The 15201-nt window shown below is 50.8% G+C and overlaps 1 protein-coding gene across 2 annotated transcripts in view; it reads left to right on the forward strand.

Moving 5' to 3' along the window:
- The window catches only part of LOC103064456 (adiponectin receptor protein 1), a 23290-nt gene continuing 8089 nt past the window's right edge, over nucleotides 1-15201 (forward strand). Inside the window, exons 1-6 of one of the 2 annotated variants that reach the window (XR_015797779.1) lie at nucleotides 1-146; nucleotides 5656-5809; nucleotides 8169-8392; nucleotides 11171-11287; nucleotides 12101-12272; nucleotides 14645-14831. Coding sequence is in view for 1 of the 2 variants with exons in the window: in XM_088150304.1 (XP_088006430.1) it covers nucleotides 8252-8392; nucleotides 11171-11287; nucleotides 12101-12272; nucleotides 14645-14831 (617 nt within the window). In the remaining variant the exon portion in view is untranslated. The remainder of the gene's footprint in view (nucleotides 147-5655; nucleotides 5810-8168; nucleotides 8393-11170; nucleotides 11288-12100; nucleotides 12273-14644; nucleotides 14832-15201) is intronic. The other variant, XM_088150304.1, reaches the window with a different exon arrangement.

Raw genomic sequence — 15201 nt, forward strand, 5'->3', positions numbered from 1 at the left:
TCACTCCCGCGCGTCACGTGACGGAGCCGGCGCCCGCCTCTTTCGGCGAAGCTGCTTCCGGCGCTGCGGGATGTAGCGGCGGCGGCGGCGGCGGCTTGGGATCGTTGCAGCGAGAAAGTCGGAGCCGCCCGCGCGGCCACCGGGAGGTGAGGCTTCGCGCCGGAGCCGGGAAGGGTCGGTGAGGCGTCGAGGCCCCTCGTCTTGTGTGTGCCGTACTACAACGCCCATCGTCCCCCGCCGGCGTCGCCGCTGGGCCTCTGGGAAAAGCGCGCTCCTCGGGCCTGGCCTCTCCGCACCCGCTCCCCGGCCCGGCGCCTGGGATCGCCGCTCCCACCATCGCCAGCCAGGCAGCGGGCTTCGGCGCCCGCCTGGAGGCCCGGCGGGGGGAGCGGGCGAGGAGAGACCCGGCCGCCCCGAGGTCTGGGGAGACCTCGGGGCCCAGGACGCCTGCCGGGGCCGGGAAGCGAGCGGGCATCCCCGAAAGCCCGCCGGGGATGAGGCAGAACCGGTCCCGCAGCCCGCGCCGCGTCCCTCTGGGGCGATTTCCTGCGTGGGCTGCGCGCCGCGGAGTCCCGGGCAGCCTCGGCAGAGCTCGCCGCGGCGCCCGCTGAGCGTGGGCAGGGCAGGGCAGGGCGGCGCGAGGGCGAAGGCGACGAGGTCGAACTGCGGAGGGCCGGGGGGCCCCTCTGCTCTCCGGGGCTTGCCTCGAGGGAAGGGCCGCGCGTTCGCAGGCGCCGCGAATGCCCCGAGCAGGAGTAAACACCGACGGGTGGAGTCGTGGGCTGGAAACGATGGCCCTCCAGGACCGAAATCCAGTTAACGGTGAGGGTTGGGGGTCTCTGTAATGCTACCCGTGAGAAAGAATTTGGAGTGACGCTGTCTTGGGTCAGCGGCGTGATGGGCCGTGCCAACCCAGGCACTGTTTTCAAACCCTGGGAAGTCATAGCTCCGCCGGGTCGGGCAGACCCCATCTCACCGGGCAGACCCCGTGCGGGGCACCGCATTTTTAGAAAGATCCAGGGAAGAGCAGTGAGGGTGGTTGGGGGATTGGGAGCGAAGTCCCCCGGAGAGCGACTGGACGGCTGCGGCGGCTCTCTTTAGCCCTGAGAAGAGGAAGTGACAAGATCTTGCACGGAGGAGGATCAAATCTGTCCTGTCTCTTTCTCATTCCAGAGTGCAGGATATGGAATCCCGGGTTAAACGCCAACTGAATGTGAGAACAAGCAGTTCCACGGGGGGGGGGCAAATGATCCAGGGAAGTGGAGGGCTTCTCTTTCCCGAATGTGTTCCAGTCCTTGCACCAGGCAAACTCTCGGGCTCCTGTGGCATAATGATTCCTCTCGACTCGCTCTGCTTCCCTGCTGTTAGTTTCTTCCTGAGGATCAGGGGCTTATTGTACATTCAGCAGTTCAGGGCAGACGGGCCCACATCTCGCACCTCCGGCCAGGTTGCCGGCTTGTTTCTCTGCTTGTGGATGTCCCTGGTCTTTAGCTCAAAGCTTAAACCTTTCTGGTAAAGCCTTCCCTGACTCTCCCCACCCTCCTTTAAATTATAGGGGGATGTTTGTTTGTAACTAAAGTGTTTTGCCCTTTTTTGCCCATTCTTTGGAAGTTGGTGCTGTTGATTTTCTATTCCTGCAGGTATGTTTTTCTTTCCATTTCTGGCCTTTAATTCTAGGGTTGCCAAAATAGGTTAGCTTTAAAGGGTTCTAGAAATGTGCTTTAGTTTTACAGAAAGTTTCTTGGTTGGTTTTATTTGTCTTATCATCTGCAGAGGCTGTGTCTGGTTTACATCTCTAGATCATAGTTTGGTGTTTAGCCAGCTGAAGGGAATTTACCTGGCTGCAGGGTTCAGATGATCATTGCTTGCACTTGATCTGTATATTCAGGGCTGTATATACAGAAACCACAGCGCTTCTATTCTCTTATGTCCAGAACTATACAGGAAACTGAGTGGATGTTCGAGCAGGATCTGAATTCTTAATTTTGCTATACTTTTTTCCTCATCTTTATGCAATACAGGTAGTCCTGTAATTGGGACCAGGAACTCCGTTGCTAAGTGATGTGGTGGTAAAGTGTGACATCACATTTTAGTTATTTAGTTATTAAATTTTTCAACCGCCTATCTCCCCCCAGTGGGGGAACTCTGGGCGACTCACAACAAACATTAAAACATGAATATATATAAATACATAAAACATTAGTTAAAAACATAACTAAAAAGGAGAAGGAGAGTCCAAGAAGATGAAAAATCTGAGGCTGAAGGCAGAAGGCCTCTATGGGGCTAGCCATCCCCATGCTTGAGGTATTCCCACCCCATCCCAGGCCAGGTGGCAGAACCAGGTTTTCAAAGCCCTTTGGAAGGCCAGGAGTGAGGGGGCCAATCGCACCTCTGGGGGCAGAATGTTCCAAAGAGCGGGGGCTACTGCAGAGAAGGCCTGCCTTCTGGACCCCGCTGGTCGACGTTCTTTCACTGAGGGGGTCTGAAGCAAGCCCTCTCTGTGTGATCGGGTGGGATGGGTTGAAGTCATAGGGGAGAGGCGGTCCCTTAGGTAACCTGGTCCCATGCCCTGTAGGGCTTTAAAGGTGATAACCAACACCTTGAATTGGACCCAGAAGCAAACTGGCACCCAGTGCAGCTCGTGGAGCAGAGGCGTTACACGGGCCCTCCTTGGGGCTCCAACAATAGCCTGCGCGGCTGCATTCTGGACCAGCTGTAGCTTCTGGATACTCTTCAAGGGTAGCCCCATGTAGAGCGCATTGCAGTAGTCTATCTGGGAGATAACAAGGGCGTGAGTGACTGTTCGAAGGATATCACATGACCACACCAACCTATGATGGCAGTTCCAGTTGCTGTTGTTAGGTGAATCCTGCATGGTCCTAGGCGTGATGTCACATGATCACCATTTGTGACCTTCTGCTGGCTTCCCCATTGACTTTGCTTGTCGGAAGCTGGCAGGAAAGGTTGCAAATGGCAGCCATGTGACTGTGGGACACTGCAATGTCGTAATTGCGAGCTGGTTGCCGAGCACCCGAATCGCGGTCAGGTGACCACAGGGATGCTGTGATAGCCGCAGCTATAAGGACCAGTCGTAAGTCTCCTCATTCAGTGCTGTCGTAGCTTCGAATGGTCGCTGAACGAGTGGATGTTAAGCGAGGTCTACCTGTATGCATATATTCTCCTACATAATTTATACTCCTCAACAACCTTTTGAGACAGATTGGAGAGACAGAGGGAAGGTGTATGTGAAAGGAGATGAAATGTTAGCAACCAAGAAAGTGATTTAAAGTCTGAACGCAAAGAAACCAAGGATGGAGAAACGTAACTACCAGGCTGTTCTTTTGCTTAGCGACGAAGGCAGGATGGGCGGGTGTGTACGGCACCATTAGAAACAGCCAGCAGGCTTGGCGTTAATGGCTTTCACATTTTGCTTCTGGAGAAAAGGTGTGTAAGGCATATCACAACAACTTGGCCTGTTCCTTAGACACACTTCTCTGGCCCGCTTTCCTGTAGTCGGTAAAGTTGCGCAAGAAAACGAACTCAACTTCTCCATTTATTTGCGGTTGTCTTTTCAACAGTCAGGCTGTGCTAATGGTTTTCAGGAAGAGATGTGGTCAGTCCTCTTCCTTTCCGTGGAAAAAGGAAGCAGCTGTGCGTTCCAGAACAGCAGGGCAGAACCCTTTTATCTGAACGTTTTCTACAGTGCCCTTGCTCCGTAAACGGGTTCCAAGCTGAGGCACCAAAATACGAGGGAGAATTTCTCTTAGCAGCTAACAGGGCATGGGTAGGACATTGAAAGGGCCGGGTAAGGGAAGCTGTTTTAACTGGCCACCTAAAAGACATTGGATTCTTAACTCAATCTCTAGGACAGTGCTTCTCAACCTTGGCCGCTTTAAGGTGTGCAGACTTCAACTCCCAGAATTCAATTCCGCACATCTTAAAGCGGCCAAGGTTGAGAAGCACTGCTCTAGTATCTTCAGGCAGCCTGCGGGGTGGATGGAGTTGCAGTTAGGTAGCAAGGGAAAGAGCCAACTTGCTTTCCGTGCCCTTAACTGGATGTGGAACAGCAGAGGACCCTCTGCGGCTCCCCCAGCCCTGACCTGTGTTTCAGAGCAAAGGGCTTCATTTTAACCGCTCAGCCCTTTTCCGTGGCTCCCCGGTGCAGAGAACGTGGCTGACATGCTCCCAAAGGTACTGATCCCCATCTGGGATCCCAAAACTGCTGTGGCTTCTGTTCAGTAGCTGTTGCTGGTCACAGAAGGGGACCGCAGGGGGTATTTTCAGTCACTTTGCAAAACCAGGGTGGCCTCTCGCTCTGAGAAAAGAGTCTGTCTGCCATCTTTGTCCTGGCGTGGCTTTGGGGCAGAGTAGGTGGCCTTCTGGAGCTTTGATTAATAGCTTCAGGTGCAGGATCCCCGAGAAATGTTGGTTGGGCTCTGGGTTCCTCTGCTGGAAAAGCTGACTGCAGCCTTAGCAGAACGACAGAGCTGCTGGGAGCCCAGCAGGACCGCGTGGGTGGACCATTGCACAAATAAACTACGTGCCTGAGCAATGCAATGCTGGAAGTCCTTCTTTCTCGGCTGGATGGCTCTCTGATTGTACAGGCTCTTGTAAAATGTGGTTGACGGGGCAGGAAAGGTGCCCCGTGGAGGGACAAAGAAAACTCACAGCACAACAGAATTTACACTGTAAGGAGGACCGGGGGGGGGGGGGGGGCTGGGCTGGGCGGCAGGGAGATGATTGTCCAGCAAAATCCGGCTGGTGAAATCTCTGCATGTTATGATGTATTTTTAAATTTATACTGCATTTTTATTTTGGCAAACGGTTCCATCTCTAGATGTCTGAGTGAGTCTGAGTGAATTGCACATGTGCAAGCTTATTTAAAACAAGAGCAAACTCTCTTTTTGAAAAAGGGAGTTGAGAATCAGGGAGATCAAAACTGGGAATTTTTCGGTCAGCTTCCTAAAGAGCCTGAGGTAGGATCATAGCCTAGATCTCAAGGATGATGAAAATGGAGAAAGGGCCCCAAAAATAAAACTGTAGGAAACATGGAGTGATTAGGGAGGCTCGCACAACGCCTACACCCGCTTGGAGAAATGTCAGAGAAGCTTTGCGTGTGCCGCAGAACTGAAGGGCGCCCTTCTAATCCTTGGAAATCTTGCTTCTGGGGTGGCAGAGCTAGAATGCCAAGCTGGGCGAAGCTGTAAAGCATGATCTTGCAAAAGGCCTCTCCTAACCACAGGCAGGTAACAGATCAATTCCCCAGCCGCCTCCCCCCCCCCCCCCCCCGTGGTTTCTCTTTAAACCATGGTGTCTGGAGGTAACCCTTGGATGTTTTCAGCCACCCAAAGGCCTTCTGGTTTGCCTTGTGCAAAGAATGGCAAGTTGCTCTTACTGTATTTTTGGGGGGGCTCCTGGGTTTTTTCTTTGCTGCTCTCGGATTGCAGATTAATCCCTTATTCCTGGCCTGAAGATGGCGGGGGCGGGGCGGGGCGGGGGGGAGATTAACACCAGTACAGATTGAGCTTTGTGGGAATTGCCAAATGAGGAAGTTAATGTACTCTGAACCGCTGAGCTCCCAGTAATGTCTTTTTTTGATGTAGCCACAGCTCTAGCAACTGATTAACTTCGGGTTCCATGTAACTTTTATTTTAGACGTTTTAGCCGCGGCAGCAGCTTAGCCACAGCGGGGACCTCTGAGCCCTGGAGGGTGGACGTGCGCCTGCTCCTGCTCCTTCACCCCCCCTGCCCCCATCATTCACCTCTTCAGCCAGAAGGAGCTAATAGCTGCAGGTCACCAACTGTCCAGGTGAGAAGGTGCCTCCATCCTTAGAGGTCAAAACATCTGGTTCTTCTTGGACCCGCAAAGAATGTGGCCTGTCTTCTCTTTGATCTCACTGCAGCCTTCAAAGAGCAGAATTAGATCCTTGGTCAGCCAAAGTCTGCATCAGTCACAGTCCCCTTTAGATTTTCTGCCCCGCCATTTCTCCAGCAGCTTAAGGCGATAGACATAGAACTACTCCCTCCTCCAATTTTTTCCCCACAACAACCCTGTGAGGTAGGTGGTCCTGCTAGCATAATATACAAAAAGAATCAAGTCTCCTTTAAGTTAATGTGGCTCCTGGTGATTTCATGGATGGACCAGTGTGGTTTTCTTGGGAACCACGCAGCAGTCTGCTACTGCTCTCTCACAGGCTGTTTATTGACTTCCCGGTTTAGGCAGCACCCCTGGTATTTCCTGGTGGTCTCCCATCTGCATAGGAACCAGGCCTGACTGTTTAATTACCCAGCCTGATAAGGTGGATCAGAGGCTACCCCCGCCAAGAAGGATAGCAGTATTGCCAAAATAAGCTTGCTCTAATCTTTTCACATCTTACGCTGCCTGTCTGTAATTTTCCAGTATTCTACTCTGTTATGCCTGCCATTGTCTGTCCAGATGAGCTCCAGTTATGCTTCAGCGGAGCTGATGTCGTTCGTTGTTTCAGGACAGAAGCTATTTTTCCCTTAGAGATTTGGATCTCTTCTCATCTACTTATTGCTAGATGAGTCATTTTGACTAGTTTCAAATTACAGGTAAATTATGGTGTCATTGGTCACTTCCCCCAATCTGGGCACCCTTGCCTGCTGTGTGAACTTGCAGAATCCTCTTCCCCTTTCCAAGAGGGGATGTAGAGGGTCCCCATCCCACATGAATCAAGAGGTCTAGGGCTTGGGGACAATCCTTCTTGGTGGCCACCTCTACCCTGTGGGGCAGCATTGCCATTGGGTGGGTGGGGAAATCTGATACCCATCCAGAAGGCTGTAATGGTGATCCTGTTCCGACAAGCTTAGGGCGATTACAGATAGTCCTCAACTTATGACCACCATTGGGACTGGAACTTCCATCGCTAAGTGATGCAGTTGTTAAATGAGTCATGCCTGATTTTACAACCTTTTTGCGGCAGTCGTTAAGTGAATCCAGCTTCCCTCATTGACTTTGCTTGTCAGAAGCCCCCAGGAAGGTCGCAAATGGCAATCACGTGACCCCAGGATGCTGCAACTGTCATAAATACATGCTGGTTGCCAAGCACCCAAATTTGGATCACATGACTGCAGGGACGCGGCGAAGGTCGTAAGTCACTTTTTTCAGCGCTGTCGTAACTTTGAACGGTCGTTAAACAAATGATTGTAAGTTGAGGACTACCTGTAATGGTGGACAGGCTGCCATTTAGGCTAGAGACTATTTTACAATTATGGCTTATTCTGTTTTTATGGCGTCAGTGGGCAACATGTAGGCAAATTGATGTGTCATGCTTACAATTAACTGCTCATGGGGCTGCAGGCCAGGCAGTATACAGAGGATTATATGAATAAATATATCAGCAGTAGTCATGCTCTTTTGGGAAATTCCAGAAAATGAAATTCACACCGATTCTCCAAACTAAGAAATGCTGTGATAGGCTTTTATAAAGCATGGTTATGTTGACTGTGCATGGCTTTGAACCCAGAGCTCTTTGAGGTCTCAAATGTGCGAGGCCAGTTCACTTTCTTAGGAGTGCATTTTCAGGTGGAAGGGATCCCTAGAGTCATCTAGTTCACCCCCTTCTCGGTGCACGCTCCACTAGAGCATCTCTGACCGATGCTGATCCAGCCTTGAGCACTCTGTTGCCCAAACTTTTGTAACAACCGGGAAGGCAGTGTAAACTGGGGGAATATAGCTTCAGCAGTTTCGGAGTCACGTATGAGACTGGAAATCACACATTGAGGCCTAAGGTGTGGTTATTTAATTCGTTCATTGAGACATTAATGAAAAAAATGTTAATTTTCTTTAAAGAAGGCTCATTGGGAGACAGTTTTAAAAAGCGTTGTGCTCACAGAGATTGCTTGTTTGAGCCTGCTGCTTGGAAAAAGTTTCCTTCCCTCTGTGCATTGGGGGTGCATCTTTTAGTTGGCGTGTGCCACGATGCATAACCTTTAGGCAAAGAAATCCCTTTTCTTCCCTCCTTCCTTTCACCATTAGGCTCATGTGAATTACCGCAATACTTTCAAGGGGCTAGATCTCGTGAAATGGATGAAAGGAATGATATGTAGCATGTTCCTTGTTTGGCAACAAAAAAAATAGGCAAGATGTGTCTGCAGTGGGGGGACCTCGAGGCAGGCTGGTCTCGCAAATAACTTGTTCTTCCTAGTGAGAACTCCAGTGGGTGCCGCAGCGGCCTGGAGCTGGTTAGCTTTTGCACCTGAGAAGGCCTGGTGCCTGTATGCTGGCCAGATGTCGTCGCGCAAAGGATTGGCTACCAGTCCAGGAAGTGCACCTTCGGGCAATGGCAGAGAACGAGAAGATGTGGAGCTGGCTGAACTTGGACCCCTTTTAGAGGAGAAGGGCGATCCGGGAGCAGCTAATTCGGCCACCGTAAGTAGCTTTCCAACCATTGATGTCAAAAATCAATGTTAAAGACCTGCGTATTGAATCAGCTTTGCGACAATTCCTTTGTAAGTCACCTGAAGGTAAAAGGATTGACTTCAGCACGCTCCCTTTCAGATACATCTGTTTACTTCTGCAAAGCGTTGCATCTGAATTTGTGATGGAAAATAACTTCCCAGTTCATCCTGAAGACTTTTGGCCCTCTTCAGCCTAGGATGTTACATTTTCCAGATTCCTTGCTGGGAAAGCATAAATATCTTGCAGCTCCTAATTAGTGCCTTCTAATCTTTAGATTCAACTTCCATCAAGTTTGCCACCGTATTTTAAAGAAAAGTTCTGTGTTGTTTTTTCCACCTTAAAAAGGTCTTCAGTGCCGTTTGAACTGTTCATCTTATTCATACAGTTAAGAGAAAGTGCCAGTTTTGTGTAGTGGTTAAAGGCACCAGGCGGGGAAACGGGGAGACCCGGAGTTCTAGTCCTGCCTTAGGCACAAGGCCAGCTGGATGACGTTGGGCCAGTCACTCTCTCTCAGCCCCAGGAAGCAGGCAACAGCAAACCACCTCTGAAAAACCTTGCCAGGAGAGCTGCAGGGCCTCCAACAAAAAGGGGGAAAAGAACACAGTGAAAATAAAGAACATGTTCTTTATTTTCACAGACTAGGTGAGTAAAATCAGTCCTGTGAGCTTTCTGGTATGATAGGAGTGTCTACTATATTGGCATATTGAAGAGAGTGGACCTAGCTCAGGTTATGCACACTTTTAATGTACCAATATAGTTCTTGGGCATTGAGCCAAATGCCTTTGCTTTAAACCGATGATTTGGCAAAACTATCCGATCCGCAACTGGAGCGTGCAAATTTCCTTAGAAATTTACAGAGTGGCCTCTGCAGTTTTTTTTTTCTTAAATCCTGCTTGCTCTGTTACCAATTTGTAGAACTGGCCATAAAAGTATAACTGAGGATTAAGGATGGAAAATTCTCCCTGGTTTGCCTTCTGTGACATTTGCATGACATTTTGTTCAGTATTTTTGTCTGCTCTTTCCACATGGGACCTGTTTCCCAGGGTGTATATATTTTTGTAAGCGTTTCTGAGCAGGGACGCGCATCGCAAAACCCAGGGAAGGGCAGCTGCATGACCCTGAGAGCATGAATTAAATCCGTTCGTGGTCCAGTGCAAACCCCATGCCTTTTGCCTCCAACCTCCTCTTTCGTTTCAGTAGGAGCTCTCCTTTCATTTCAAGCCTCTCCTCTTTTCTTGCCCGGGCTAAAAATGCAGCTGACGGAAGCTCAGCCCTGGCGATCCTTCCTCCCTTCGGCCCCAGAGCTGCTCTTGTGGGGGAATGGACTGGGCGAAGAGGAGAATGGGTCCTTTCTTTTTGGCCTCGGCTCGCTGCCGGTGTCCTTCCTGGGCTTCAGCCAGGGAGGGAAACTGATGTGCCAATGTGGGTTGCCCTCCTTCGCCTTGGCTGTGATCCTTTCCTTGAATTGCAGCAAATCCGGGATCTGAGCGCATGAAACCAGGGTGTGCCTCTCGGGTGAAGCTGGCATCCTGTAGCCAGCTTGCCAGATGCGACAAGCCCAGGCTCTCACACCCTCAAAGTGATCCTACCTCATTCCCTTCGTTTTCATCATCTTTGAGGTTTTGGGAAGGGGAAGGGGCATCTGTGCCTCTGTCGTCGCAACTTCGCTCCCCCCCCGAGCCTCTCTTTCTCCACATGCCCGGCCCAGTGTCTTGCTCCAAGGTGCTTCCTCGCAAAAGCACACCTTTCTCTCTCTCTCTCTTTTTTTTGTGAAACATGATGACGACAGCGAGTAATGCCTGAACTGGCTGCTTCTTCATAAGATAGGCACCCTAAAATTAAGGGAAGCTAGAAAGAGAAATGGACGTTAAAAGAAAGAGAGAAAGGAAAAGGGTTGATGGGTATGTAGAAAAGAAGAGAATTTGTCAATTAAACACGCATTCTGTAATAATGCATCCAGATAAAGAGCCACAGTCTGTGCTGTAACCTGTCTCCTTATGTGGTTAACTACACTTTTAATTGTCTCTAATCACCTGGGGCTCCAAGTGAATAAGAGACAGAACAGAAAGGGAGAGAGCCACAGAGATGACCCTGGAGAAAATACATGGTGGCAGTGGCAAAAACATGTTTTAAGTCTAGAAAATGGGGAAAAAATTAGAAAGAAATTCATATGACTCCACTATAACTCCTTAGGGCAGTGTTTCTCAAGCTCAGCCACTTGAAGATGGGTGGACTTCAACTCCCAGAATTCCCCAGCCAGGATGGAATCCTGGGAGTTGAAGTCCACCCATCTTCAAGTGGCTGAGCTTGAGAAACACTGCCTTAGGGTATAAGAGGGAAAACACAGTCAGGCTTTCAAGACTCTGTTCCTACAGCCTCTGTCCATAAACCAGAAGTCCAGCATTCCTGTAGAGTCTGTTTCCTGACTTGGCTTACCCCAAAGGGCTGACAGTAAAGACGCCCTTTGCCCAATGACCACATGACTAGGAAAAGAACTGTAAGAGTGAAAGTAACTTCAATATAACCCTCGATAAAAGAATTCTGAGTTTGTAATTTTGGGAGGGTGGCAGGGAGATACGAAGCCCATTCATTTATCCCCAAACTAAACTTAAGAAGCCATTATACCACTTTTAAGCCATAAGCCCGGCGGGGGGCACACACATCACAGATGCATCTGGCTGCGTAGCTCTGGGCTCAGAGAGCCCCCCCGGCCCCCCGTCTGACCCTCGGGATGCTCTCTTTCCGTAGGCTCAGTGCCAGCCATGTCCCGCTGCCCAAGAGGAGGAGGAGGAGGAAGTAAGAGTCTTGACTCTCCCGCTGCAAGCTCACCATGCCATGGAGAAGATGGAGGAGTTTGTCTACAAGGTAATTGGTTCAGCGGCCCTCGGAGCAAGGAGCAGGTCTGGTTCCCGCTGGGCTCAGCGGGCACCTTCCTTCCTCGCAGGAAAATGCAGCCTGGGCATGGTGCCAGACCCGGAGCGGGCGGGGGGGTTAGGTTCAGAGCTGGAATTTCCAAAGCAGGAGAACTGGCCGGGTCAGCTGCCACCCTGGAACAAGCCTGAGAATCGCCAGGCTGGGGGTCTTTAAGCCGTGGGAAGGGCAGCGAGAGCGGATTTGCGTCGTGCTGGCTGAGACAGCAACCCTGGGTCTTTGTGACGCAGCCGTGACTGCCACTCAGCTGGCCAAGCCTGCCAGGACCTTAGGCCAGCCAAGCCGCTATTTCAGCACGAAATGACGGCTTGTTCGAGACAGGCGGTAGCCAACCCTGAGACCTAGAGGGTTTCCAAAGTTAGAGATACTTCGCTTTGCCTAAAAGGAAAGCCAGCTCCCTGCCGCCCCCCTGAAAGATTTTACTTTTAAAACGGGAGAGATCTGCTCAGATTATACTACCAGCGGATTTCCTTCTCTCCCTCTGTAATCTTCCTTTTGGGATTGGGAGTGTCCCCTTCCTTTCAGGATCATCTCCTTTTGGGGCAGAGGCAGTTTATGCCCCTCCTGGCTGCCTTCTCCGTGTGTTGTGAGGGCGGGGAGTCTGCCTTGGGGCCAGGAACTAGCACACAGCGGCTCAGCCTCGCCTAGAGAGTCCTGAGAGCCGGGCTGCCAAGGCAGGAGGGGCAGTGCCCCAGCGAGAGGCTTGCCCCGCCAGGCTGGTGGCATCACTGGCTTTGTGTGTTGCAGGTTTGGGAAGGCCGGTGGAGGGTGATCCCCTACGATGTCCTGCCTGACTGGCTGAAGGACAACGACTACTTGCTGCATGGCCATCGGCCCCCCATGCCTTCTTTCAGAGCCTGCTTCAAGAGCATTTTCCGCATCCACACCGAGACAGGCAACATCTGGACGCATTTACTAGGTAACTCAATCTGTGGCTTCTGCAGCCAGGCTGCCAAAAACAAACAAACAAACAAATCCTTTCCCCCCGAGATCTTCCTTCCTTTGGCGCTTCAGCATCAGCAAGTAAGATGTGAGTCTGGAATTGACCAGATAGAACCCAGATTTGGGCTGTCCCTGTTTTAAATTTGCAAAGGCCTTTTCTCCAGCCAAAACAACTGCTGTTCTTTGTCTCGGCTATCTTTATATCTGTCTCTATCTCTATCTATATCTATATCTGTCTCTATCTCCCTCCCTCCCTCCCTTCCTTCAATTTATATCTTGCCTTTCTTATAGGGCATTTAGACAGCCTACGTAGGTCTCCTGCCTTAGTTTTACCCCCCAAACAGCCCTGTGAGGTAGGTTGAGCTGAGTGGGAGGGACTGGCCCCAAAGTTAGCTAGGCAGCTTCCAGGCCTGAGGATAAACCTGAACCTGGGGCTCCCAAGTCCTAATCTAACTCCTTCTTTGCTACATCATTTTTATTTATTCTGTTAAATTTTGAGCCTGCCCAACTTCAGATGACCCTGGGTGGCTTATATTCTGAAATTAAAGACCGTAAAATCAGAAAGCAAAATCAGGAAAGATCCTGAATGTCCAAAAGGACAAATAACAACCCCCCCCCCCGAAAAACCAAAAAGGGGCAGGACTTCAGTCGCGCAGTTGTGGCGCCATCATGAGTCTTTCGACTACCTTCGATCCAGGAGTGGTGCTGACTTCCAAGAAGTTCAAGAGGTCTCCTCCTGAGTGTTCTTCAGCCACCTGAGGTTTTCAGGTGCTTTTGATTTCAGCCTGCCTTTTGATTTCCAGATGCTTTGGGTCTGTGCCGAATGAATTCCATCGATGGTGTTCCCATTTTAATATCTGTGCTCCTGGACTGTTAACTTGAAAAATTTGTCCTCTTGATTTCCACTGCGTTCCTGTATAGTTTGGATTCTTAAATGGGAGCCGTTTTAGGAGGGAGGGCTGAGCGATATGCCCTGCGGATTTTACAGAAAGCGCAACCCAGTCGGAGAAAGCTGCTATATCTGATCCTGTTGCGTTTATCTTCCTTTTACAACACGCTGTTGCACTAACGTTTTGCTGGGCAAGGCGGGCAGCGGAGTGAGGTCTTGTGGATTAAAGCATTTGGCGGATCTCATGGGCTGTCACATGACTCAGCACCCACTGCAGAGGTATTATTTTCCCTGCTGCAGACTTTAAACCGGCTTGGGAATACGTTGGTTTTCAGCTGCTGCTCGCCGAGGGGGGTCAGATGGCTTTCCTGTGGGCTGCTGCGGTGACCATTTGTCAAGCGGCTTGCTCGCAACGATCAGAAAAACCATCTGCTATGGAGGGCCGTGCTTGATAACACTGGAGTGGCTGTAACATACAATAGATGATAGAGAGCTATCCCAAATCTTAACTGTAAGATGGTGGATCAGTTGCCACCTGTAATGGTAAACTGGGAGATGGGACTGGCGAGGGAGGAGGAGGAGGAGGAGAGGGAGATGCCAACTTAGACTATTTGATACGTTAGGGTGGCTGGGTTGGATGTCCCCCTTGTGTTAATGCTGCTGGTCCATGACATACCCAACGGTTGACCCATTCGTGCGGTTTGTTGGTCTTAAGTATGATGGTCAAAGCACACAGAACTGTTAGAAGGGAGTTGGAAGGATCACAAAGGTCATCTACTCCAACCCTCTGTGTCGTTCCTAACATTCCTTAGCAGAAAGCCAAGGTCTCAGTGACAGTCTTGGAGTCTAGCCATCATCCATAACAGACACAAGCTTAGGCCACCTCGGAAGCAGACCCATGCGGTTAGCAAAGGAAACCCCTTGAAACGCCAATTTCCAAAGTTGGGGGATAAAGCAAGCCGCTGGTTTGCTCAGTCTCCCCCACCCCCTCTGCTGTAACTTCTGCCAAGAGAGAGTTTTGCTAAATGCCGGTCTTAGCTTGCAAAACAGGCTGGCCCCAGAGTTTCCCATTCACGGCTGGGTCAACAGCTCTGCCCGCTTATTGGCAGCTGTTTGCCTCGGGAGCTGTCAGGAGTTGCGAGAGGGAGAAAGAGGCTCAGTGTAGAAGCCCTGCAATGCCTGTAAGCATTTCGAAGCCCGCCTGGAGGAGGGCACACTTTTAGAAGCAAACTGCATCGAGCCACACTGGAGGAAGGGATCTCAGTAAAGAGCAGGAGCTGCGGGTTGAAGAGGGCCAAGGAAGCATCGCGTTTGACTTCTTGCCCTTCAGTTTTGTCGTCCGTGCCCCGGCCCCAGAGATGGAGAGCCTCTTCATCCGCTCCGTTGCTCTTGCACAGAGCCCCTCTGAGACGGGACCTCTCCCACCTCGGCTGACTCCCCCGTTTCTTCTTCCCAAACAGGCTTCGTGCTCTTCCTCTGCCTCGGAGTCCTGACCATGCTCCGGCCAAACATGTACTTCCTGGCTCCTCTGCAGGAGAAGGTGGTCTTCGGCATGTTCTTCCTGGGGGCCGTCCTGTGTCTCAGCTTCTCCTGGCTGTTCCACACTGTCTACTGTCACTCGGAAAAGGTGTCCCGGACTTTCTCCAAGTAAGTGGGGGGGTGGGGAAAGAATGGGCCTGGCTGGAAGCAGCTGTGTGTGTTTCTTAATTCTTCACAGCAGCAAAACTGGTTCATCCCCCAAAGAGCAAAACCAGCCTCTGTGCCCTAGACCTGGAGAAGCTTCAACCGAATCGGCCCATAGAGATGCACATCATCGAAATGTTTTGTTCCAGCCGTTGCGGCTGGAAAGTGTTCAGGCTACGATTTACTGATCTTCTTTTCTTGATTATTTTTCCCCTTTGTTTTGCCTTGAGTGTCGGATAAATAACCCTGGGAGAAATATGCAGGTTTTTCTTTTTTTCCTCCATGCAGGCTTAGTTTGTGGGCAGGAAGCTGGAAGAATAGGAATAGGAGTAGG

The sequence above is a fragment of the Python bivittatus genome, unplaced genomic scaffold (genome assembly GCF_059951505.1).
Source record: "Python bivittatus isolate LINGU-HERP-01145 unplaced genomic scaffold, Pbiv_v1 ctg000610_np1212, whole genome shotgun sequence".
Taxonomy (NCBI): Eukaryota; Metazoa; Chordata; class Lepidosauria; order Squamata; family Pythonidae; genus Python; species Python bivittatus.